Below are 24,354 nucleotides of genomic sequence, written 5' to 3' on the forward strand. Positions count from 1 at the left end.
AAAGAGAATAGGAGAACATAGAAAAGGAGTGGAGAACAGAACAAAATAGAATCACAGAGTCGGAAGGGACCTTGGAGGTCTTCTAGTCCAACCCCCTGCTCGGGCAGAAAACCTGACACATTCTAGTCAACTGGCTGCCCAATCTCTTGTTTAAAACTCCCAGTGTTGGGCCATCCACAACTTCTGGCGGCAGGCTGTTCCACCGATCCATTGTTTCTCATTGTCACGTTGACCCCTTCTTCTTTGGGGGCAGCCCCTCAAATACCGGAAGACTGCTATCAATGTCGCTCCCACTCACCCCCCTCGTCCCTTCTTTTCTCTAAACTGACCCAACCCAGTTCCTGCAACCTATGTTCTTCCTATGTTTTGGCTCCAGGCCTTCAATCATCTCAGCTGCTCGCGCTTTTTCCAAATTCCCAATCTCCTTTTTGATTATTATTATTATTTTATTTCTCATATATACATTCACCATTATATGATCTCATAACATACAAGTAATAATATGTATTTGTAACAATTTTTCTCCCCTACAATTGACAATAAATTGAAATTACTTTCTTACCATCCCATAAACCCATCTTATTTTACAACAATCCTACTTCTTCTTCCTTCCTTCCCCTTTCTTCTCTCCTTCTTCTCTCCTTCCTTCCTTCCCCTTCCCTCCCTCCTTCTCTCCTCTCCTTCTCTCCTTCCTTCCCCCTTTCTTCTCTCCTTCATTCCCTTCCTTCCTCCTTTCTTCTCTCCTTCTCTCCTTCCTTCCCTCCTTGCTTCCCTCCTCCTTCCTTCCTTTCACTTCCTCCTCCCTTTCCTTCCTTTCTCTTCTCCTTCCTTCCCTCCTTCCTTCCCCCCTTTCTTCTCTCCTTCTCTCCTTCCTTCCCTCCCTCCTTCCCCCTTCCCTCCTCCTTCCTCCCACCTACTTCCCTCCTTCCTTCCCACCTTACTTCCCTCCTTCCTTCCCTCCTTTCTTCTCTCCTTATCTCCTTCCTTTCCTCCTTCCTTCCCTCCTTCCTCCCCTTTCTTCTCTCCTTCATTCCCCACCTTCCTTCCCTCCTTTCTTCTCTCCTTCCTTCCCTCCTTTCTTCTCTCCTTCTCTCCTTCCTTCCCTCCTTGCTTCCCTCCCTCCTTCCTTCCCTCCTTCCCTTCCTCCTCCCTTTCCTTCCTTTCTTCTCTTTCTCTACTTCCTTCCCTCCTTCCTTCCCCCCCTTTCTTCTCTCCTTCCTTCCTTCCTCCTCTCCTTTCCCTTCTCTCCTTCCCCTTCCTCTCCTCTCCTCTTCCCCTCTTCTTCCCTTCCTTCCCTATTATTTTGCGGGGGGGAGGGTAAGGCGGTGACCAACATCTGCGCACTTGCTACGTACTTAGACCTTGTGCTTTCCTAATTTCTAATTTATCTCATTTTGTTTTAACTGCAGTTGGGAGCCTGATTGAGATCAAAACTCTCAGCTCGAGTGGGTGGGGGGAGCTTTGCTTAACCCTTCCTGGGCTCTTAATCTTTCGTGATTAAGAAAACCCGCCCTTTTCTGGCAACTAACTAAACCATAGCTTAGTTTAACCAAGCATCCTGGCTTCCGCGAACCCTCGGCCGTGGCTGGACGACACAAGCCATGGTTCCCGCTTCAGGAGGAGGGGAGGTTTTTGTTCTTAATCTAATGTAATTACCCAGGGTGGATTTCCTAATGATTTCCTCCCTGCTTCTTCCAAAAGAGCACCGTTTTTCTCTATGGCAGAAATTGAGAAACGGCAAGAGAACGGCCAGGATTTCCCACCTACCCCTTAACCACAACCACTGCAGAGCGCTTAAGGTTATTTTTAAATATTAGCATAATGTAAAGCTTCCCCTCACTCGTATGTGCTAGTCGTTCCTGACTCTAGGGGCGCTGCTCATCTCCGTTTCAAAGCCGAAGAGCCAGCGCTGTCCGAAGACATCTCCGTGGTCATGTGGCCGACGTGATTCAACTCCCGAAGGCGCACGGATCGCTGTTCCCTTCCCACCAAAGGTGGTTCCTATTTTTTCTACTTACATTTCTTACCTGCTTTCGAACGGCTAGGTTGGCAGAAGCGGGACAAGTCACGGGAGCTCCCTCCGTTATGCGGCACTGGGATTCGAACCGCCGAACTGCCCCAGTTTTTTCCACTGGGGGGTGGAATGGTGGTTTGTTTGAATTTAGAACAACAGAGTTGGAAGGGACCTTGGAGGTCTTCTAGTCCAGCTCCTTCTTTAGTGGAGGAAACACCAACACCACTTCGGACACATAGTTATCCAATTTCTTCTTGAAAATTTGCTAATGCTCCATACTATTTCCTAAAGAGCCTTAAGAGCCAAGGTGGCGCAGTGGTTAAATGAAGCACTGCAGGCTACTGCTAGATCAGCAGGTCAGCGGTTCAAATCTCACCGGCTCAGGGTTGACTCAGCCTTCCATCCTTCCGAGGTGGTAAAATGAGGACCCAGATTGTTGGGGGCAATATGCTGACTCTCTGTAAACCGCTTAGAGAGGCCTGAAAGGCCTATGAAGCGGTATATAAGTCTACTGCTATTGCTAAAATAATTTGTTTAATATTGGCCAATGCTAAACACAGAAAGGGACGCGGTGGCTTAATGGCTAAGATGCCTGTCGATCAGAAAGGTTGGCCATTCGGCGGTTCGAATCCCCAGCGCCGCGTAACGGAGGGAGCTCCCGTGACTTGTCCCAGCTTCTGCCAACCTAGCAGTTCGAAAACATGTAAAAATGCAAGTAGAAAAGTAAAAAGTAGAAAAATAGGAACCACTAATTTTGATGGGAAGGGAACAGCGTTCCATGCGCCTTTGGCGTTTGTGTCATGCCGGCCACATGACAACGGAGATGTCTTCGGACAGTGCTGGCTCTTCGGCTTTGAAACAGAGATGGAGCACCGCCCCCTAGAGTCGGGAACGATTAGCCTATACGTGCGAGGGGAACCTTTATCTTTAAACACCGAAGTTTAACACCAAGTAATTTGCTGAATAACGTTTGATGCTAAATTCTAAAATTAAACCCAATACTAATTCCTCAAGTACTTGTTTTGATAATACTCACTACGAAAGTAAATAATACTAAACCCTAAAGTAAGGGGTTTAATAATGTTCAGTTGTAAATACTAAACTCAATACCACACATTAATTAGTTGAACAACGCTCAGCACTCAATACTAAACTAAACTCAATCCTAAAGTAATTTCTTTTATAATGGGCCAAGCATTCCGGGACTCCAGTCGTAAAACGTTTTCTACATGAATTTTAACTGTTATGTATTGAATATCAGTTCTATATTTATTTAGCAAATCTTTCTGGGTGCCCCCCAGTTATCATTCTGGCCGAAGTACATCGGTCAAATTAATTTTGGGATTCGTCCAAGGGATATTGAACTCAGAAACTAAAATAAAATAAAAATAGAATAAATGAATGGGCTGATTCTGAGAAAAATAATGAATACATTAATTATGGCTTGCAGATTTTTGACCTGATGGCAGAGCTGGAAAAAAACTGGGGTTTTTTGGTTTTCTCAGTCATAATATAAAGATAAAACGATATAGAAAAAAAGAGGGGGGGCATATTCATACAAGGCAGGCCGACAAAATGGAAGCAGTGACATTTTTCAGAATTTATTTTTTATTTTTTTAAAAAAATTGATATGCCTCCCATCTCACTATTTAAAGCCACACTTTTTTGGAAGTAAAATCTAATCCGGTGATTATTCCAAACCTGGAGAAAGATGCAGGAGGGATAAACTGGAGGAGGCAAGCTGCAATTGGAAAAGAGGTTTTCATATTGTTTGGTGGACAGAAAAAACAGGGACACTTTCGGGTGACACATTGCGGTACAAAGTAGATGGGCTTTTATACAATTTCGGGGAGGGTTGTGAGATGTGCCCGGTTCGTATAATATTTTAATGGCTGTTGTCAGATTCCTTGAATGGTTTTACAGGCAAAAGAGGCGGGGGGGGGGGGATGCAAATCCTAGGCGTTTTGTTATCTGAGCTAATCTTGTCAGTTTCGGCTCCTGGCCTATGGCGCTGCTTATTTGGGGTTTCTAGCAGCCCTTTGTTTCTCAACCTCGGCGATTTGTAGACTTCAACTCCCACAATTCCACTTCCCGGAATATTTCCCAAGCAAGGCTGACCGGGGAATTCTGGGAACTGAATTCCCACGGGTCTTTTAAGTGGCCAAGAGAAACCCTGAGATTAAACTGGATTAAATGAGATCGATCCAACGTTCCAACGAGGCTTACCTGAAACCGTAGTAGAGAAGACAGCGAGGGATGTGGAGGGCTGAGTAGTGGGGATTTCTGACCCACTCCAGCAAACCACATCTCTCTTCTCGGTCCCCGGTTCCCGAATTCTATCCCCTGGGCACCTGCGGGAATTGGCAGTTAGCGTCGTGTTTTACACCTGAGGTTTTAAAATCAGTTTATTCCAGAAGGACTTACGTGCTCCATGGCCGGCATTCGCCTGTCGTTCTATTATTGAAAGTCTTCGGCATACATTTCTGACAACCTTGGAAAACACAAGAGAAAGTTGGATAAGTTTTTGGCTGCCAAATAAATGAAGTTCTAACTGCAGCCTGTCTTTCATTCCTTTCTCTTGCATCTTTCTCCTGATTTGGCCTCCATTTCAGTCGGCTTCAGAGGTTTATAAGAGCCAAGGTGGCGCAGTGGTTAAATGCAGCACTGCAGGCTACTGCTAGATCAGCAGTTCAGCGGTTCAAATCTCACCGGCTCAGGGTTGACTCAGCCTTCCATCCTTCCGAGGTGGGTAAAATGAGGACCCAGATTGTTGGGGGCAATATGCTGACTCTCTGTAAACCGCTTAGAGAGGGCTGAAAGGCCTATGAAGCGGTATATAAGTCTACTGCTATTGCTATAAATCACACACAGACACACACACACACACACACCCCATGGCTTGTGGCAAGTGAAAAATCCCACAACTGCTGATGTGCAAGAGAATCTCTGTCCCCATCGTTAGATAAGTTGGTTTTCCGGGAGATTCACAGCACTAACGCTGCAAGAGGTTCTCGACTTACGACTGCGACTGAGCCGAAGAATTTCCATGGCCTCCTAAGACAGTTGTTAAATGAGTTGTTTCCTCTCTTTGCAGCCTTTCTTGACGCCGTTGCTAAGCGAATCACTGCAGTGGTTCAGTTAGCAAATTCCCCCTTAACTTTGCTGGTCGGGAGGTCACAAAAGGAGATCGCATGACACACACACACCCAGACCCACGCTGGGGTATCGCAACCGTCATAAATATAAACCAGTGAGTGGCGCGGTGGCCTAGAGGTGGGAGCTCTGGTCTCACAATCAGCTGTGAGTTCGATCCTGGGGAGAGGCAGATATTTCACTCTCTCTGGGCACCGTGAGAATATATCTGCTGAATAAAACTCCACAATGGCAACAGGAAGGGCAGTAAACACTCAGTTCCAGTCCGTTGCCCAAACTCCAACCCGCAAGGGATTATGGGGTTGTCATTAAAAGGAGATGATGATAAATATGAACCAGTGGCAAAGCATCCAAATTTTTGACCATGCAACGGGTTACAAGTATGAAAAACGGCCCGAAGTCCCGTTTCTCAGTGCCGTTGTAACTTGGAACCGCCGCTAAACGAGCTGTTGTAAGGGGAGAACCTCCTGTGAAGAGAGTCAGTGGCGACCTTACCTGTAATTGTGCGTTGCTGTCCAACGGGGCACTCACAGGCCTCGCAATTTTTCCCGCACGAGTAACCCTCGGCACATCTACAAAGGGCGTTGGAGGTTTCGGTACATTTCTGCTTATACACCAAAGTCCCTTAAAGATTAAAATATTTTTTTAAAAAACATGTTATATCTGTAGATAATTTTTTCTCTACAGATATAACAGTTTTTACCCTTTGAGAGGGGATTTTTATTTTTTATTTTTAGCAAGGTTTAACTTGCTGGGTAACCAGGATCGGAGAAGATCTAGCCAGCATTCTTGGCTAGGTTTCCATAAATCCCTAAGAATATTTGGTTAAGGGAATTAATTTCAAATAGAATTTTTTCAAATTCCATTTGAAAACTTTGCTGCACAATTATTCCAGGCCCCTTTCCCAAGTTAAGCCGTCCCACAGGAAAAAAACAAAAAAAAAACCACCACCACAGGTAGTCCTCGGGGTTGCAACCACAATTTCGGTTGTAAAGTGAGACGTTTCTTAAGGGAGCTTCGCCCCTTTTCTTGCCAGCGTTGTTAAGCGAGTCGCAAACGCTTGTGAAGCGAGTCCAGCTTCCTTCGCCCGTCAGAAGGTCTCAAAATGGGAACACACCTCTCCCCCCCCCCCCCGTTGTAAATACGAGTTAGTTGCCAAGCGTCCAAATTTTGACTGTCCTAAGTGTGAAAAAAATGGTCTTTTTTTTTTTCCAGCGATGGTGTAACTTTGAACGGTAACTTTGACTGCTGTAAGTGGCGGTCGTAAAGCGAGGAGCGGGGCGAGAAAAGAAAGATAGGAAACAGATAGGAGGCTCCTGTCCTTAGCCAGGAGTTGAGGACTGGAGGCCAAAAATATAGATATAATAGTTGCAGGAATTGGGTATGTCCAGTTTAATGAAAAGAAGGACCAAGGGAGACATGATAGCAGTCTTCCAATATCTCAGGGGTTGCCCCAAAGAAGAGGGAGTCAAGCTATTCTCCAAGGCACCTGAGGGCAGAACAAGAAGCAATGGGTGGAAACTAATCTAGGAGAGAACCGATTTGGAATTAAGGGGAAGCTTGACCTGGGGGTTGGACTAGAAGACCTCCAAGGTCCCTTCCAACTCTGCTATTCCCTTATACTCTGCATTCTTCCTAACAGTTAGAACAATTCATCAGGGGAACGACTTGCCTCCAGAAGTTGTGACACTGGGGTTTTGTTTAAGAAGAGATTGGACACCTGTCTGAATTGATCTGGGGGGGGGGTCTCCTGCCTGAGCCAGGGGGGTTAGACTAGAAGACCTCTAAGGTCCCTTCCAGTTCTATTCTGATGGATTGAAATGATGTAGAGTCTCCTGCTTGAGGAAGGGACTAGAAGACCTCCAAGGTCCCTTCCAGCTCCATTCTGATGGACAGATTGAAATGGTCTGGGGGGGGTCTCCTGCCTGAGCAGGGGGTTGGACTAGAAGACCTCTAAGGTCCCTTCCAGTTCTATCCTGATGGATTGAAATGATGTAGGGTCTCCTGCTTGAGAAAGCGACTAGAAGACCTCCAAGGTCCCTTCCAGCTCCATTCTGATGGACAGTTTGAAATGGTCTGGGGGGGGGGGGTCTCCTGCCTGAGCAGTGGGTTAGACTAGAAGACCTCTAAGGTCCCTTCCAGTTCTATTCTGATGGATTGAAATGATGTAGGGTCTCCTCCTTGAGAAAGGGACTAGAAGACCTCCAAGGTCCCTTCCAGCTCCATTCTGATGGACAGATTGAAATGGTCTGGGGGGGGGTCTCCTGCCTGAGCAGTGGGTTGGACTAGAAGACCTCCAAGGTCCCTTCCAACCTTGCTATTCTCTGATTCTCCCTTAGAACAATTCATCAACAGAACGACTTGCCCCCATAACTTGGGTTGTGACCCTGGAGGCTTTTAAAGAAGCCTCCTGTCTGAATTGGTCGAGAATCTCCTGCCTGAGCAGGGGGCTGGACTAGAAGACCTCTAAGGTCCCTTCTGACTTTCTTATCTCTGCCTCCACGAGGTGACCCTTCCCCCAAGCCAAGCCATTGGGACTCGATGGAAGCCGAGCCAGCCCACCACCACCCACTTCCCTCGGGCTGAGACCCCCTCCCACAAACCCACCCAGAGGAAGGAAGGAAGGAAGGAAGGAAGGAAGGAAGGAAGGAAGGAAGGAAGGAAGGAAGGAAGGAAGGAAGGAAGGAAGGAAGGAAGGAAGGGGGTCTTACTGTCGCAGACTCGGCATTGCTGGCAGGACTGCCCCTCTCCCGGTCTGAAGGCGCCTGGAAGGGGAAAGAGGGGACGAGTCAGGGGGGTCTCGAGTGAGAAAACGGGCCGGGGTCTCCGCCGCCGCCCTCGCCGCTTACCTTTCGGGCAGGGGACCTCGCAAACAGCTCCCGTCCAGAGCAGCAACAGCAGCGCGCAAAAGAGCCGCTCCATCCTGAGGGGAAGCGCGCTTAAAAGGTCGGTGCGCTCTCCGGCGCGGAATCCTCGCTTCTGGATGCGGCCGGCGGGGCTAAGAGGACAAGGGGGGCCAGCGGGGCGGGGCGGGGCGGAGCGGGATCCCCCTTTCCCCACCCTAAAGGCTGGAATCCCCGCCAAAGGTGGGCAGGAGAATTTCCGCAGCGCTCTCGGGTTGAATGGTGGGGTTTGAGAGTCTTCTAAAAATCCCTCCCTCCCTCCGTCAGAACAGAGCCGGAAGGGTCCTCGGAGGTCTTCTAGTCCGACCCCCTGCTGAAGCAGGAGACCCTGGACCATTTCAATCAATCAGTCAATCAATCAAAGAATAGAGCTGGAAGGGACCTTGGAGGTCTTCTAGTCCGACCCCCTGCTGAAGCAGGAGACCCTGGACCATTTCAATCAGTCAATCAATCAATCAATCAATCAATCAATGAGAATAGAGCTGGAAGGGACCTTAGAGGTCTTCTAGTCTGACCCCCTGCTCAAGCAGGAGGCCCTGGACTATTTCAATCAGTCAATCAATCAATCAATCAATCAATGAGAATAGAGCTGGAAGGGACCTTAGAGGTCTTCTAGTCTGACCCCCTGCTCAAGCAGGAGGCCCTGGACTATTTCAATCAGTCAATCAATCAATCAATCAATCAATGAGAATAGAGCTGGAAGGGACCTTAGAGGTCTTCTAGTCCGACCCCCTGCTGAAGCAGGAGACCCTGGACCATTTCAATCGATCAATGAGAATAGAGCTGGAAGAAGGGACCTTAGAGGTCTTCTAGTCTGACCCCCTGCTCAAGCAGGAGACCCTGGACCATTTCAAACAGTCAATCAATCAATCAATGAGAATAGAGCTGGAAGGGACCTTAGAAGTCTTCTAGTCTGACCCCCTGCTGAAGCAAGAGACTCTGGACCATTTCAATCAGTCAGTCAATCAATCAATCAATGAGAATAGAGATGGAAGGGACCTTGGAGGTCTTCTAGTCCAACCCCCTGCTAAAGCAGGAGACCCTGGACCATTTCAATCAATCAGTCAGTCAGTCAGTCAATCAATCAATCAATGAGAATAGAGCTGGAAGGTACCTTAGAGGTCTTCTAGTCTGACCCCCTGCTCAAACAGGAGGCCCTGGACCATTTCAATCAATCAATCAATCAATCAATCAGAATAGACCTGGAAGGGCCCTCGGAGGTCTTCTAGTGCAACACGCTGCTCAAGCAGGAGACCCCGAGACAATTGCAATCAATTAATCAATCAATCAGCACTTCAATCATTCAATCATTGATAGATGGATTGAAATGGTCTAGGGTTTCCTGCTTGAGCAGGGGGCTGGACTAGAAGACCTCCAAGGTCCCTTCCGGCTCTATCGGATGTCTGATTGCGCTGCGTCTGGTCGTGCTTACCTCCCGGGCTGCGTCCTTCAACGGGCGTCGCGAGACCCCGACCTCATCGGTCGGGCGCCCCCTCCCACCCACCCACCCCCCGCGGAAAAGCCGCCCGTGCAGATTCCACGGGTTCTAGCAGCGGCGGGGAGGGGAGGGGAGGGAGGGGCGTGGGCGGATTGCCGCGGCTGTGACGTCTTCGCAGCCTCCCCCTCTCGCAAAAAGCGCTGCCCACGACCCCCAAGCAAAGCCGCAGAGCCCCCTCTGCTAAGTGCGTCACCCCCACACCCCCGGGCTGCCGAAGGTGCGAAAAAAGCCCCTTCCCCAATTGGGGTGGGGGGCGCGCGCGCATGGATCAGGCGCAGGAGGAGATCCAGAGGCTGCTCCACATGTCTTTGAGGGGGAGGTCTCCAGGTTGTCCCCCCCCCTACAAAAAAAAAGGCAAAAATCTTTTTTTTCCCTTCTGAAGCGGTTTCGTTTCTGATCCCAGGAGCTTCTTCAGTTCTGACCGAGTGGCGGGGTTGACACTCTTCGCAGAGGGAGCTAGTCCTCTGTGTTCTTCCCACTCAAGGATGCAAAAGAACCAGGTTTTGTCTGCAAGGAGAATAAATCCTGCCTTTCCCCACCATTTGGTCAGAACTGAATAAGCTTCTGGGATGAGAAGCAAAAAGTCTTCAAAGAAAAAGAAAAATTGAAAGAAAGGAAGGAAGGAAGGAAAGAAGAGAGAAGGAGAAAGAGAGGAAGAGAAGGAGAGAGAAGGAGGAAGAGAGGGGGGAAAGGGACTAGAGGAGAAAGAGAGAGAGAAGGAGAAAAGAGAGAGGAGAGAAAGAAGGAGAGAGAGAAGGAGAAAGAGAGGAGAGAGAGAAGGAGAAAGAGGGAGAGAGTGAGAGGGGAAGGGAGAGGAGAGAGAGAGAAGGGGAGAAAAAGAAAGACAGCAAAGAAGAAAGAGAAAGAAAGAAGAAAGAGAGAGGAGAGAGAAAGAGAAAGAGAAGTGATAGAAAGAGAGAGAGAAGGAGAAAGAGAGGAAGAGAAGGAAGGAAGGAAAGAAAGAAAGAAGAAGAGAGAGAGAGAAGGAGAAAGAGAGGAAGAGAAGGAGAGAGAAGGAGGAAGAGAGGGGGAAAAGGAACTAGAGGAGAAAGAGAGAGAGAAGGGGAAAAGGGAGAGGAGAGAAAGAAGGAGAGAGAGAAGGAGAAAGAGAGGAGAGATAGAAGGAGAAAGAGGGAGAGAGTGAGAGGGGAAGGGAGAGGAGAGAGAGAGAGAAAAGGGGAGAAAAAGAAAGACAGCAAAGAAGAAAGAGAAAGAAGAAAGAGAGAGGAGAGAGAAAGAGAAAGAGAGAAGTGATAGAAAGAGAGAGAGAAGGAGAAAGAGAGGAAGAGAAGGAAGGAAGGAAGGAAGGAAAGAAAGAAAGAAAGAGAAAGAAAGAAAGAAAGTCTTGAAAAAGCACCGTTATAGAGATGCTGTTGTGAGTTCGCTCCCAGGTAGAGGCAGATATTTCCCTCTTTCAGCAAAACGAGAATATCTCTGCTGAATAAAAAAAAACTCCGCTCTGGTGACAGGAAGGGCAGGTGGCCAGTAAACACTCAGTTCCATTCAGTCGCCCGAGATTCCACCCCGCAATGGATCATGGGGTCGTTAAAAGCGGGTGATGATTGTAACTTCAAACGGTCACTAAATGAACTTGTCGTAAGTCCAGGACCAGCTGTAATAAATGACCAGACCCCAGGAGTGGGGGAGGAAGGGCGGCGCAGGGCATTGCCACCCTGTGCCACACCGGTCTGTGGACTTTTGAAAATGTGACCCCTGCTATTTTTAGGTTCCCCTCGCACATATGTGCTACTCGTTCCCGACTGTAGGGGGCGTTGCTCCTCTCCGTTTCAAAGCCGAAGAGCCAGCGCTGTCCGAAGACGTCTCCGTGGTCATGTGGCCGGCATGACTCAACGCCCGAAGGCGCACGGAACGCTGCTCCCTTCCCACCAAAGGTGGTTCCTATTTTTCTACTCGCATTTTTCACCTGCTTTCGAACTGCTCGGTTGACAGAAGCTGGGACAAGTCACGGGAGCTCCCTCCGTTACGCAGCGCTGGGGATTCGAACCGCCAGACTGATGACCTTTCTGATTGACAAGCTCAGCGTCTTAGCCCCTGATCCACCACGTCCCTCCTGCTATTTTAAGAGGGTGTTAGATTCCGGTCTCAAATTAGGGTCGCTGAAAGGTTACGGAGGGGGATTAGAAAGGTCATCATAATGTCTGTATTTAAACCCCCTGCCTGTTGCGTGGCGGGAGAAAGATGGCTTACGGGGAGTCCTCGAGCTACGGAGACTCACTTAGCGACTGTCCGAAGTTTCAAAAAGTTAGGGCCCTTGTTTCAAACGTACGGCCGTTCCACCACCCCCAGGGGCACGTGATCCAAATTAGGACAGCCGACTCGTCTTTATGACGGCCGCAAGTGATTGAACACCGAACTGGCAGCTGCGATTGTGGAATGGATAGCTCTATACAGGCGGTCCTCGACTTACGACAGCTCATTGAGTGGCCAGTTACGAGGTCACTGGGGGGGGGGAAGGGGACTTAAGGGACGTTTTTCACCCTTATGACCGTCGGCTGTATATTGCCACGGTGACGGAATTGAAATTCAGACGCTTGTTAACTGACTCGCATTTACGACGGTCGCAGTGTGCCCCGGGGTGTGTGTGTCACATGATCCCCTTTTGTGACCTTCTGCGTCAACGGGGAAGCCAGGTTTGCTTAGCAACCTTTATCAAATGCGGGGATCCGCTTAACAACGGTGGCCAGAAAGGCGGTAAAATGGGGCAGGACTCCCGGAACGAATGCCTCACTTAACGACAGAAATGTCAGCCTCCGTGTTGGTCGTACATCAGGGACTACCTGTGTTTGTTCTGCTTTGCAAAGTGTTTTATTGTCTGCAGGACACGAAAAATAAAATAAAATGTAAAAACTTATAAAGCCCGCATTATATACCACAGTGTTTTCCCAACCTGCCAATCACCGGACTTCAATTCCCAAGATTCCTCCGCCTGCCCAGCCATGATAAGAATTCTGGGAGTTGAAGTCCTGCAGACCTGGAAGCAGCCATCTTTGCGAAACCTGGAAACCTGGCAATCAGCGGACTTCAATTCCCAAGATTCCTCTGCCTGCCCAGCTATGATGAGAATTCTGGGAGTTGAAGTCCTGCAGACTTGCAAGTAGCCATCTTTGCAAAACCCGGAAGTGGATTCTGAAGGGCCTTTTTCTCAATGCATTCTGGGAAATGTAGTTTTCCTGGGAACTTTGGAGTTAACAGAGGCCATCTATCGTATTTTGTTCGGTTTTTCATATTTTATTTAGTTGTTAAATTTATTTGCTGAATGGCTTACAACAATAAGGCGGACGAAACTGGTGTGAACAATAAAATAAACAATGGAAAAGAACGCGAGGAGAACACATCAATCGGATAATCAAAATAAGACGTATATTTATATTTGTATATTTATAGGTATACCAAAAAAGTATGCAAATTTAAAAAAATATATTCACCATGTTCGTATGCCAGAATAAAAAAAAACTAGGAAAGATTGCATTGGTTTATTCTCACTACAGGAAGTTCTTGACTTACGACCGCAATTGAGCCCCTGATTTCCGTTGTTAAGCGAGACATCGGTTAAGTGAGTTTGTTCGACTTTCACCGTGGTTAAGCGAATCCCCGCAGCGGTTAAATTAGTAAGGCGGTCGTTAAGCGAAGCTGGCTTCGCTGGTCAGAAGGTTGGATCGTGTAACACCTCCCACCCACCCCGGGGCGACCGTCATAAGTGTGAATCCGTTGCCAAGCCTCTGAATTTTGATCAGGTGATCTCCGGCCTGCTTCTGCGACGGGCGTTAAGCGTGGAAAATAGGGGCCCTACGCCCTCCTCCTTTTTTCCCCCCCAGGGCCGCTGAAACTTCGGACGGTCATTAAACAGGCTGCTGTTAAGTCGAGGACTGCCGGAAATAAATTTTAGCCACAGGAGGAAACCCATGAGTGGAAATTCACATTTCTCCTTCCTCTTAACTGGCACCTTGGGTGGAGGGGCACACCTGCATGGTGCTGAGCAAGCCCCCCACACCTTTGGGACCCCCACCCCCAACACTCCTAGGGGAGGGGTGCACCCACGCGCCCCCCCACGTTGCATTTCTTATTTTGCATGTTTTATTTTGCATTTTGCATGTTTCATTTTGCATGATTTATTTTGCATTTTACATTTTTTATTTTGCATGTTTTATTTTGCATTTTGCATGTTTTATTTTGCATGTTTTATTTTGCATGATTTATTTTGCATTTTACATTTTTTATTTTGCATGTTGCATATTTTATTTTGCATGATTTATTTTGCATTTTGCATGTTTTATTTTGTATTTTGCATTTTGCAAGGTTTTTGTGCGCGGGAGGAACACAGCTAGGCAGGCTGGTGGGGGGGGGAAGGAGGACGCGGTGGGGGATGTTCCGCGCCCCTTCCTCTCCAGCCCCTCCCCTCCTCCCAGGCGCCGCCCCTCCCCAAAGGAGCCGCCCCCCGTGACGCAGCACCAGCCCTTCGGAGCGCGGCGCCGAACCAGCGGAGCTCTAACCGAGATTGAGCGTAAGGAAGTGGGGGTCTCCCTCTCCCAATGGGTCCCTCCGTCCGTCCCTGGCCCCTCGCCCCTATTTAGGGGAGGGGTCTCTCCCTCCCCGCCCGCTCTCCCATTTTCGGGGCAGGGGTCTCCCCAAGGGGTCCCTCCCTGGTCCGTCGCCCCTTTTCAGGGCAGGGGTCCCTCTAACCACCACCCCCCTCCGTCCCTTCCTGGTGGGTCATCCCGTTTCTGGGCTGGGGTCTTCCCAATGGGTCCTCCTCCCCTCCTTCCTCCCCTCTTCGCTTCCTCTCCCATTTTCAGGGCAGGGGTCTTCCCCAAGGGTCCCCCCCCTCCTTCCTCCCCTCCCCTATCCATCACCCCTTTTCCGGGCAGGGGTCTCCCCAGCCGGTCCCTCCCTCCGTCAGTCCCCAATCTGTCACCCTTTTTGGGCTGGGGTCTCCTCAAGAGTCCCTCCCTGGTGCGTCACCCCTTTTCAGGGCAGGGGTCTCCCCAAAGGGTCCCCCCTCCCCTGTCCATCCCCCCCTTTTCTAGGCCAGGGTCCCCCATTCTCCATCTCCACTTTTCTGGGCCGGGGTCTCCCCAATGGGTCCCCCCCCTCCTTCCTCCCCTCTTTGCTTCCTCTCCCATTTTCAGGTCAGGGGTCTTCCCCAAGGGTCCCCCCCCTCCCCTCCCCTATCCATCACCTTTTTCAGGCAGGGGTCTCCCCAGCCGGTCCCTCCCTCCGTCACCCTTTTTGGGCTGGGGTCTCCTCAAGAGTCCCTCCCTGGTGCGTCGCCCCTTTTCAGGGCAGGGGTCTCCCCAAAGGGTCCCCCCTCTCCTGTCCATCCCCCCCCTTTTCTGGGCCAGGGTCCCCCATTCTCCATCTCCACTTTTCTGGGCCGGGGTCTCCCCAAAGGGTCCCCCCTCTCCTGTCCATCCCCCCCCTTTTCTGGGCCAGGGTCCCCCATTCTCCATCTCCACTTTTCAGGGCAGGGGTCTCCCCAAAGGGTCCCCCCTCTCCTGTCCATCCCCCCCCTTTTCTGGGCCAGGGTCCCCCATTCTCCATCTCCACTTTTCTGGGCCGGGGTCTCCCCAATGGGTCCCTCTCTCCCTCCTTCCTTCCTTCCCTGGTTCGTCTCCCATTTTCGGGGCAGGGGGTCTCTTCCAATCCCCCCTTTTTAGGGCAGGGGTCTCCCCAATAGGTCCCTCCCCCTTTCCTTCTCTGCCTGGTCTGTCGCCCCTTTTCCCGAGCTTTCTCGGGTGGGGGGGGGAGCAAAGGGTCTGGGGTCTGAGATATAACCCCCCCCCCCCGTTTCTCAAGGCGCTTTGCACCCTCCCCCCAAAACAGGATCATCGCGATGGGCTCCAAGCGAGCGCTGGTGATTTTGGCCAAAGGGGCGGAAGAAATGGAAACGGTCATCCCGACGGATCTCATGCGCCGGGCAGGAGTAAGTCCCCGTGCGACCCCCCCATACCCCCGTCCCACTTCTCCAGGTCTTCCTTTGCCCCCCCCTCCTCCCAAAAGCTGAAATTGGAATATCTCTGGGCTCACCTGTCTTATCTGCTCACAGGTGTGCAGAGGGGGGAGGAGTTACGGCGGCACTCCCCCCTCCCCCTTTTAATTTATTTATTTTTTTAAATCCCAGGGTAGTCCTCTGCTTACGACCGCGATCGAGGCCCGGCGTTTTATGTTTCTAAGCGAGAAATGTATTTAAGCAGATTTTGCCTTGTTTTTACGACTTTTCCTGCCACGGTCGTTAAGCGAATCGCGGCGGGTCGATAAGTCACCTCTACGGTTGTTAAGCGAATCCGGCTCTTCCCCCATTGACTTTGCTGCTTAGACGGTCGCAAAAAGGGGAACCGCGTGACACACACACACGGTATGCTGCAACCGTCGTAAATCCGAGTCAGTTGCCAAAGCGTGTGAATTTCGATCGCGGGAATGAGGCAACGGTCATAAGTCTGAAAAAAATCCCCCTCTTTCCTCCCCCCCAGTGCTGTTGTAACTTTCAGCGGTCACTGTAGGCCGTCCTTGACTTATGACAGTACATTTTAGTGGCCCCACCCGTCTTAAAGCGGGAAAGGCACTCACCCAACGACGGTTTCCTTTCCAGATTTCTGTGACGGTAGCGGGATTGTCCGGGAAGGAGCCTGTCCAGTGCAGCCGCGATGTCGTGATTTGTCCCGATACGAGTTTGGAAGAAGCCAAGAAGAAGGTTTGAGGGCCCCCCCCCTCGTTTTTTTTTAAAGCACACTTTTGGGGTGGGGGTCTCTGGACATCCCCACTTTCCATTTAAAATGGTGGTTCTCAACCACGGCCCCTTCTAAGCTGGCTGGACTTCAACTCCCAAATTCCCCTGTCAGCCACCTTAAGATCTGGTGGATTCTGGGAGTTGAAGTCCACCTAGCTTAAAAATGATTGGCTGATGAATTTTGGGAGTTGAAGTCCACCAAGCTTATAAAAGTGGCTGGTGAATTCTGGGAGTTGAAGTCCTCACAGGTTAAAAGTGATTGTGGGGAATTCTGGGAGTTGAAGTCCACCCAGCTTATAAAAGTGGCTGATGAATTCTGGGAGTTGAAGTCCTTGCAGCTTAAAAATGGTTGGCTGTTGAATTCTGGGAGTTGAAGTCCTCACAGCTTAAAAGTGACTGTGGAGGATTCTGGGAGTTGAAGTCCACCCAGCTTATAAAAGTGGCTGATGAATTATGGGAGTTGAAGTCCTCACAACTTAAAAGTGGTTGGCTGTTGAATTCTGGGAGTTTAAAAGTGACGGTGGGGAATTCTGGGAGTTGAAGTCCAAGTGACTGACTGGGGAGTTATGGGAGTTGAAGTCCACCCAGCTTATAAAAGTGGCTGGTGAATTCTGGGAGTCGGAGTCCTCACAGCTTAAAAATGATTGGCCGATGAATTCTGGGAGTTGAAGTCCACCCAGCTTATAAAAGTGGCTGATGAATTCTGGGAGTCGAAGTCCTCACAGCTTAAAAATGATTGGCCGATGAATTCTGGGAGTTGAAGTCCTCGCAGCTTAAAAGTAGCTGGCTAGGGAATTCTGGGAGTTGAAGTCCACATGGCTTAAAGGGGACTTCGGTGACCCTCATTCTTTCTTTTAGGGGCCTTATGATGTGGTGGTCCTGCCAGGGGGCAACCTGGGAGCTCAGAACCTGTCGGAGGTAACAAGAGTCCCATTTTCTGTCACACATCCCATCTTCTCTTTTGGGTGCTTTATAGATTTTAGAACATAAGAGTAGAATGCAGAATAGCAGAGCTGGAAGGGACCTTGGAGGTCTTCTAGCCCAACCCCCTGCCTAGGCAAGAAACCCTCTAGCGTTCCAGACAAATGGCTATCCAGCATCTTCTTAAAGACTTCCAGTGTTGGAGCATTCACAACTTCTAGAGACAAGCTGTTCCACTGATTAATTGTTCTGACTCTCAGGAAATTCCTCCTCAGTTCTAAGTTGCTTCTCTCCTTGATTAGTTTCCACCCATTGCTTCTTGTCCTGCCCTCAGGTGCCTTGGAGAATAGTTTGACTCCCTCTTCTTTGGGGCAGCCCCTGAGATATTGGAACGCTGCTATCATGTCTCCCCTAAATCCTTCTTTCTATTAAAACTAGACATCCCCAGTTCCTGCAACCGTTCTTCCTATGTTTTAGCCTCCAGTCCCCTAATCCTCTTCGTTGCTCTTCTCTGCACTCTTTCCAGAGTCTCCACATCTTTTCTACATCGTGGCGACCAAAACTGGATGCAGTCCTGTACCCCTCTTTCCATTTTTTTGTACTTATCCTTCTTTCCCCTCTCATTAATTGCTGCTCTCGAAAAAACAGAGTTTTACTGAAATGCTTTGGAAAAAATCCTTCCTGTACAACTGGGGGAAAAAAAAAAAGACTTAAGATTTGAAGTGGAACAGGGAGAGTAACTTTGCTTTTCTATGAAATCTTTCTTCTTTTTTCTTTCAGGGCTTCTGCTAATTTTTATTTTTAAACAATCCCCTCTCTTTGATCCCTTCTTGCAGTCCCCCCTGGTGAAAGAGGTGCTGAAGGATCAGGAGAGCAGGAAGGGCCTCATTGCAGCCATATGCGCAGGTAAGGTGCTAACTCCATCTTTGGGGAAGCTTCTATATGGGCAGTCCAGCCCCACCAGATCTGAGAAGCCCCATTGGGGGCCATCACTTAGTATCAGGGGGGGGGGGGGCTGCAATAACCAGGCCTGCCTCTGCAGGTTTGCAATCAATTTGTAAGCATGCAGAAGCTGCCAATAAAATTCAAAGCATGTAGAAGCTGCAATTGGAAATTATAAGCTGCAAATAAAAGTATAACAATCCAGAAACTGCAAATAAAAATTCTAAGCATGCAAAAGCTGCAAATAAAAACTATAAGCATGCAGAAGCTGCAATTAAAATTATAAGCACACAGAAGCTGCCAATAAATTCTAAGCATGCAAAAGCTGCAAATAAAAATTATAACCATGCAGAAGCTGCGAATTAAAACTATAAGCGTGCAAAAGCTGCAAATAAAATTCTAAGCATTCAGACGCTGCAAATAAAATTATAAGCACACAGAAGGTGCCAATAAATTATAACCATGCAAAAACTGCAAATAAAAATTCTAAGCGTGGAGAAGCAGCAAATAAAATTCTAAGCATTCAGAAGCTGCAAATAAAATTATAAGCACGCAGAAGCTGCCAATAAATTATAAGCATGCAAAAACTGCAAATAAAAATTATAAGCACGCAGAAGCTGCGAATTAAAACTATAAGCGTGCAAAAGCTGCAAATAAAATTCTAAGCATTCAGACGCTGCAAATAAAATTATAAGCACGCAGAAGCTGCCAATAAATTCTAAGCATGCAAAAGCTGCAAATAAAAATTATAACCATGCAGAAGCTGCGAATTAAAACTATAAGCGTGCAAAAGCTGCAAATAAAATTCTAAGCATTCAGACGCTGCAAATAAAATTATAAGCACACAGAAGGTGCCAATAAATTATAACCATGCAAAAACTGCAAATAAAAATTCTAAGCGTGGAGAAGCAGCAAATAAAATTCTAAGCATTCAGAAGCTGCAAATAAAATTATAAGCACGCAGAAGCTGCCAATAAATTATAAGCATGCAAAAACTGCAAATAAAAATTATAAGCACGCAGAAGCTGCAAATTAAAACTAAGTGTGCAAAAGCTGCAAATAAAAATTCTAAGCGTGCAGAAGCAGCAAATAAAATTCTAAGCATTCAGAAGCTGCAAATAAAATTATAAGCATACAGAAGCTGCCAATAAATTATAAGCATGCAAAAACTGCAAATAAAAACTATAAGCATGCAGAAGCTGCAAATTAAAACTATAGGGGGGAAAGCTGCAAATAAAAATTCTAAGCGTGCAGAAGCAGCAAATAAAATTCTAAGCATTCAGAAGCTGCAAATAAAATTCTAAGCACGCAGAAGCTGCCAATAAAATTATAAACACAGAAGCTGCCAATAAATTATAAGCATGCAAAAACTGCAAATAAAAACTATAAGCATGCAGAAGCTGCAAATTAAAACTATAAGCGTGCAAAAGCTGCAAATAAAATCTCTAAGCGTGCAGAAGTAGCAAATAAAATTCTAAGCATTCAGAAGCTGCAAATAAAATTATAAACACACAGAAACTGCCAATAAATTATAAGCCTGCAAAAACTGCAAATAAAAACTATAAGCATGCAGAAGCTGCAAATTAAAACTACAAGGGGGGGGGGAAGCTGCAAATAAAAATTCTAAGAGTCCAGGAGCTTCAAATAAAAATTATTAAGCACGCAGAAGCTGCAAATAAAAAGTCTTAAGAACCCAGAAGCTGCAAATAATGCGTAATAATGTAATGTATATGCAAATGTGTAACCCACACAGCTCGTCCCTTTTTGTACGGGAGCCAGCAATGCTGGGTGAATCATAAGCTTGTTTTTCCCTCTTGTCGGCTTCCAGGTCCCACAGCTCTCCTCGCCCACGGAATCGGCTTTGGAAGCAAAGTGACCACTCACCCCTTGGCCAAGGACAAGATGATGAGTGGAGGTCAGTGTCCCTCAAAACGTGTCGCGGGGGGGAGGGACTGGTGGAGCGTTGTGGGTTTAACCGATGAACAGGGTTGGAAGGGACCTTGTAGGTCATCTAGTCCAACCCACTGCCCGAGCAGGAGACCCAGTCCAGTCTCTCCTTGAAAGCTTCCAATGATGAAGCTCCTACAACTTCCAAAGGCAACTTCTATTCCGTTGGTTGATTGCTGTCAGTGTCAGGAAATTCCTCCTTATTTCCAGGTTGAATCTCTCCTTGGTCAGTTTCCATCCCTTCTCTGGCCTTCAGGTGTTTTGGAGAATAGCTTGACCCCCCCTCCACTCTGGGGCAGCCCCTCAACTATTGGAAGATGCTCTTGTGTCTCCCCTGGTCCTTCTCTTCCCTAGACCAGCCAGGCCCAGTTCCTGCAACCGTTCTTCTATGTTTTAGCCTCCAGGCCTTTGATCATTTTAGATAGATTCAGATTAACTGAGTTGCAAGGGGCCATGTAGGTCATCTAGTCCAATCCCCCCTCCTCCCCCAAGCAGGAGACCCTACACCCTTTCTTGACAGGTGGGCAGTCCAATCTCATCTTGAAAGCAGCCTCCGTGGATGAAGCTCCCACAACTTCTGAAGGCCACTTCTGTTCCATTAAATAAAGAATACCAGAGTTGAAAGGGACCTTATGGGTCATCTAGTCCAGCCCCCCTGCCCAAGCAGACCCTACACCCTTTCTGACAGATGGCAGTCCAGTCTCTTCTTGAAAGCCTCCAGGGATGAAGCTCCCACAACTTCTGAAGGCAACTTCTGTTTTATCGGTTGATTGTTCCCACTGTCGGAAAATTCTTCCTTATTTCCAGGTTGAATCTCTCCTTGGTCAGTTTCCATCCATTCTTCCTTCTCTGGCCTTCGGGTGCTTTGGACAATAGCTTGACCCCCCCCCCCCACTCTGGGGCAGCCCCTCAAACATTGGAAGATGCTCTCCTGTCTCCCCTGGTCCTTCTCTTCCCTAGACTAGCCAGGCCCAGTTCCTGCAACCGTCCATCGTATGTTTTAGCCTCCAGCCCCCAAACTTATGCACCAAAATATAATCTAGATCAGGGATATTCCAATTCCCCAGCCACAGTCCATTACTGGTCCTTGGAACTGTTGGGAACCGGGCCGCAGAAGTGACGGGACAAGCACCCATGTTCTACAGGTAGTCCTCGACTTTACGACCACAATCGACCCTGAAATTTATGTGGCTAAGTGAGAAGCTTGTTAAATTGAGTTTCGTCCCGTTTGACGGCTTTTCTTCCCGCGAATTCAGAGGTTGCAAATAAACATTCTTAAGAATTCGGAAGCTGCAAATGAAAGTTCTAAGAATTTGGAAGCTGCAAATAAAAATTCTAAGAATTCGGAAGATGCAAATAAAAATTCCAAGCATTCAGAAAATGCAAATAAAAATTCTAAGAATTCAGAAGGTGCAAATAAAAATTCCAAGCATTCAGAAAATGCAAATAAAAATTCTAAGAATTCGGAAGGTGCAAATAAAAATTCCAAGCATTCAGAAAATGCAAATAAAAATTCTAAGCATTCGAAAGATGCAAATAAAATTCTAAGAATTTGGAGGACGCAAATAAAATTGCCAATAAACGTTACAATCTTCCTTTGCCATCGTTGTTAAGGGAATCCCTGCAGTTGTTAAATTAGCCACACGGTCGTTAAGCGAATCCGTTTTCCCTGTGGACTTTGCGCTCCTCGGAAGGGCACGAAAACGAAGATTCCCCGGGGACACCGCAGCCGTCGTAAATACAATCCGTCGCTAGGTTATAGTGTCCTGGAGGTCGCATGATCGACATTTGAATGCTTGGCAGGTGACCTGCGTTTATGACGGTGGTGGTGTCCCCTTTTGCAACCATCCGACGGGCAAAGTCTCCATGGGGAAACTGGATTCACTTCACGATCTAACAGCCATCATGATTGTGAGTAAAGCACCCAAGGGTAAATCACCCAACCACGGGGATGCAGGAATGAAGGTCATAAGTGCGAGGAACGGTCCCCAGAGTCGTCGTAACTCTGAACAGTCCCTAAATTGAGAACCGTGGATCTGGAGCGGAGTCGAACATCAGAGAGCTGCGTAAAGTTGTGGCCGGGGTGAAATGGGTGCCCACTTTTACCACCTGGAGTAACTACTAAGGCCTTTCTCTTCCCCTCCCGTAAGATCACTACAAATACTCGGAGAATCGGGTGGAAAAAGATGGGCACATCATGACGAGCCGCGGACCGGGCACCAGTTTCGAATTTGGCTTGGCGATCGTGGAAACACTGCTGGGGAAGGAAGTGGCTGCGCAGACGAAGGCCCCTCTCGTCCTTAAGGACTAGGAGCATGACACACCCAGGAAGCCTCTCCGGTTTCATTTTTTACGACCAGGAGTGTTGGGGTTTTTTCCCCTCAATGGGCAAACCGTCAAAGGAACGGAGGACGGCTGTCCTTGTGGCAACTTCATCCATGCAATAAAAGACGGTATGCGTGAAACTGTGTTGTGTCTGGGAAATCGTTAAAATGAAACAAAAAAATAAGTTTTTTAAACCTTACACCCCATTGGCTCAGATTTATTAAAAAAATGACAATGAGAAATTTATATCCCTTATCAGCTGTATGCTCCCTCCCATATTCGGGCCTATCAGGTGCTTTGACATAACACATAATCATTTCCATGGCTCCTCTGACAAGGCCAGGAGAGCTTGTGGCTTAGAGGTTAATATAACTCTCTAAAATGTAAAAGCAGCCCGGGTTCGAATCCCAGTAAGGGTATGGCTAGCTGATGAGAGCTAAATAGCTTGAAATTGATCTATACCAGTGATTCCCAACCTTAGCAAGTTGAAGATGTCTGGACTTCCAACTCCCAGAATTCCCCAGCCAGCGATTCTGGGAGTGGAAGTCCAGACATGCTGGCTGGGGAATTCTGGGAGTTGAAAGTCCAGACATCTTCAACTTGCCAAGATTGGGAAACACTGATCTATACTAGTCTCCCTTTATATGTTTATCAGCACAAATGTAACACAATATATATAGAGAGAGCATATTCATGTATGTATGTATGTATGTATGTATGTATGTATGTTGCATTTGTGCTGATAAATAAAGGGAGACTAGTATAGATCTATTTCAAGCTATTTAGCACAAACGCAACACAAATGTAACAAAGGCAACAGTAAAAATAATGGCTTTCTGTCTGGATGGTCTCTTGGGATGAGCCGATAGACAGAGAAAGGAAGCAGTATGCCTCCTCCCATATTTGGGCATACCAGGGGTTGTGACACAAAATACATATCTCTAAATGGATGGATGGATGGATGGATGGATGGTAGGTAGGTAGGTAGGTAGGTAGGTAGGTAGGTAGGTAGATAGATAGATAGATAGATAGATAGATAGATAGATAGATAGATAGATAGATAGATAGATAGATAGATAGATAGATACTGTAGATGGATGGATGGATGGATGGATGATAGATAGATAGATGATAGATATAGATAGATAGATGATAGATAGATGATAGATAGATGATAGATAGATAGATAGATAGATAGATAGATAGATAGATAGATAGATAGATAGATAGATATGGATGGATGGATGAAGGTAGGTAGATAGATAGATAGATAGATAGATAGATAGATAGATAGATAGATAGATAGATAGATAGATATGGATGGATGAAGGTAGGTAGGTAGATAGATAGATGATAGATAGATAGATAGATACTGTAGATGGATGGATGGATGATAGATAGATGATATAGATAGATAGATGATAGATAGATAGATATGGATGGATGGATGAAGGTAGGTAGGTAGGTAGATAGAGATAGATAGATAGATAGATAGATAGATAGATAGATAGATAGATAGATAGATAGATAGGAATCAGAATTATAAAAATCAGAATTATATATACCGTTTCCCCCTGAAAATAAGACAGGTCTTCTGTTCTTTTGTCCCCCGAAATAAGTGCTTGGCCTTATTTTCGGGGAGGCCTTATTATTTTTGGGGTGCAGGAGGTGGCAAGCATGGGCATCTCATGGTGGCTACTGTGTCGCAATATTTTCAGAGAGGGCTTATTTTAGCGCATGCACTCAAAATCCCCACTGGGCTTATTATCCAAAGAGGGGGGGGTGTCTTCTTATTTTTGGGAAAACGGGGTATTAAAATTAATTCAAGCCTTGCGCTAGGAAAATCCAAGTTGGGTATCGGGAATAAGAACAGCGAGCGAGCATTCAGCGTTATAAAAACAAATAA

At 47.5% G+C, this 24,354-nt stretch overlaps 1 protein-coding gene across 1 annotated transcript; it reads left to right on the forward strand.

The window, feature by feature from the left end:
• The first annotated feature begins 14,001 nt into the window (after positions 1-14,001).
• LOC148042197 (protein/nucleic acid deglycase DJ-1) lies at positions 14,002-22,588 on the forward strand. Its single transcript, XM_087703197.1, has 7 exons — positions 14,002-14,090; positions 15,410-15,509; positions 16,176-16,277; positions 17,172-17,231; positions 18,071-18,140; positions 20,005-20,091; positions 22,274-22,588. Exons 2-7 carry the CDS (start codon positions 15,420-15,422, stop codon positions 22,432-22,434), a joined length of 570 nt encoding a protein of 189 aa, XP_087559323.1. The 5' UTR covers positions 14,002-14,090; positions 15,410-15,419; the 3' UTR covers positions 22,435-22,588.
• The last annotated feature ends 1,766 nt before the right edge of the window (positions 22,589-24,354 follow it).

The sequence above is a fragment of the Thamnophis sirtalis genome, unplaced genomic scaffold (assembly GCF_051295495.1).
Source record: "Thamnophis sirtalis isolate CommonGarterSnake01/CBP01778 unplaced genomic scaffold, rThaSir2_p1.2 scaffold_74, whole genome shotgun sequence".
NCBI classification, from domain to species: domain Eukaryota; kingdom Metazoa; phylum Chordata; class Lepidosauria; order Squamata; family Natricidae; genus Thamnophis; species Thamnophis sirtalis.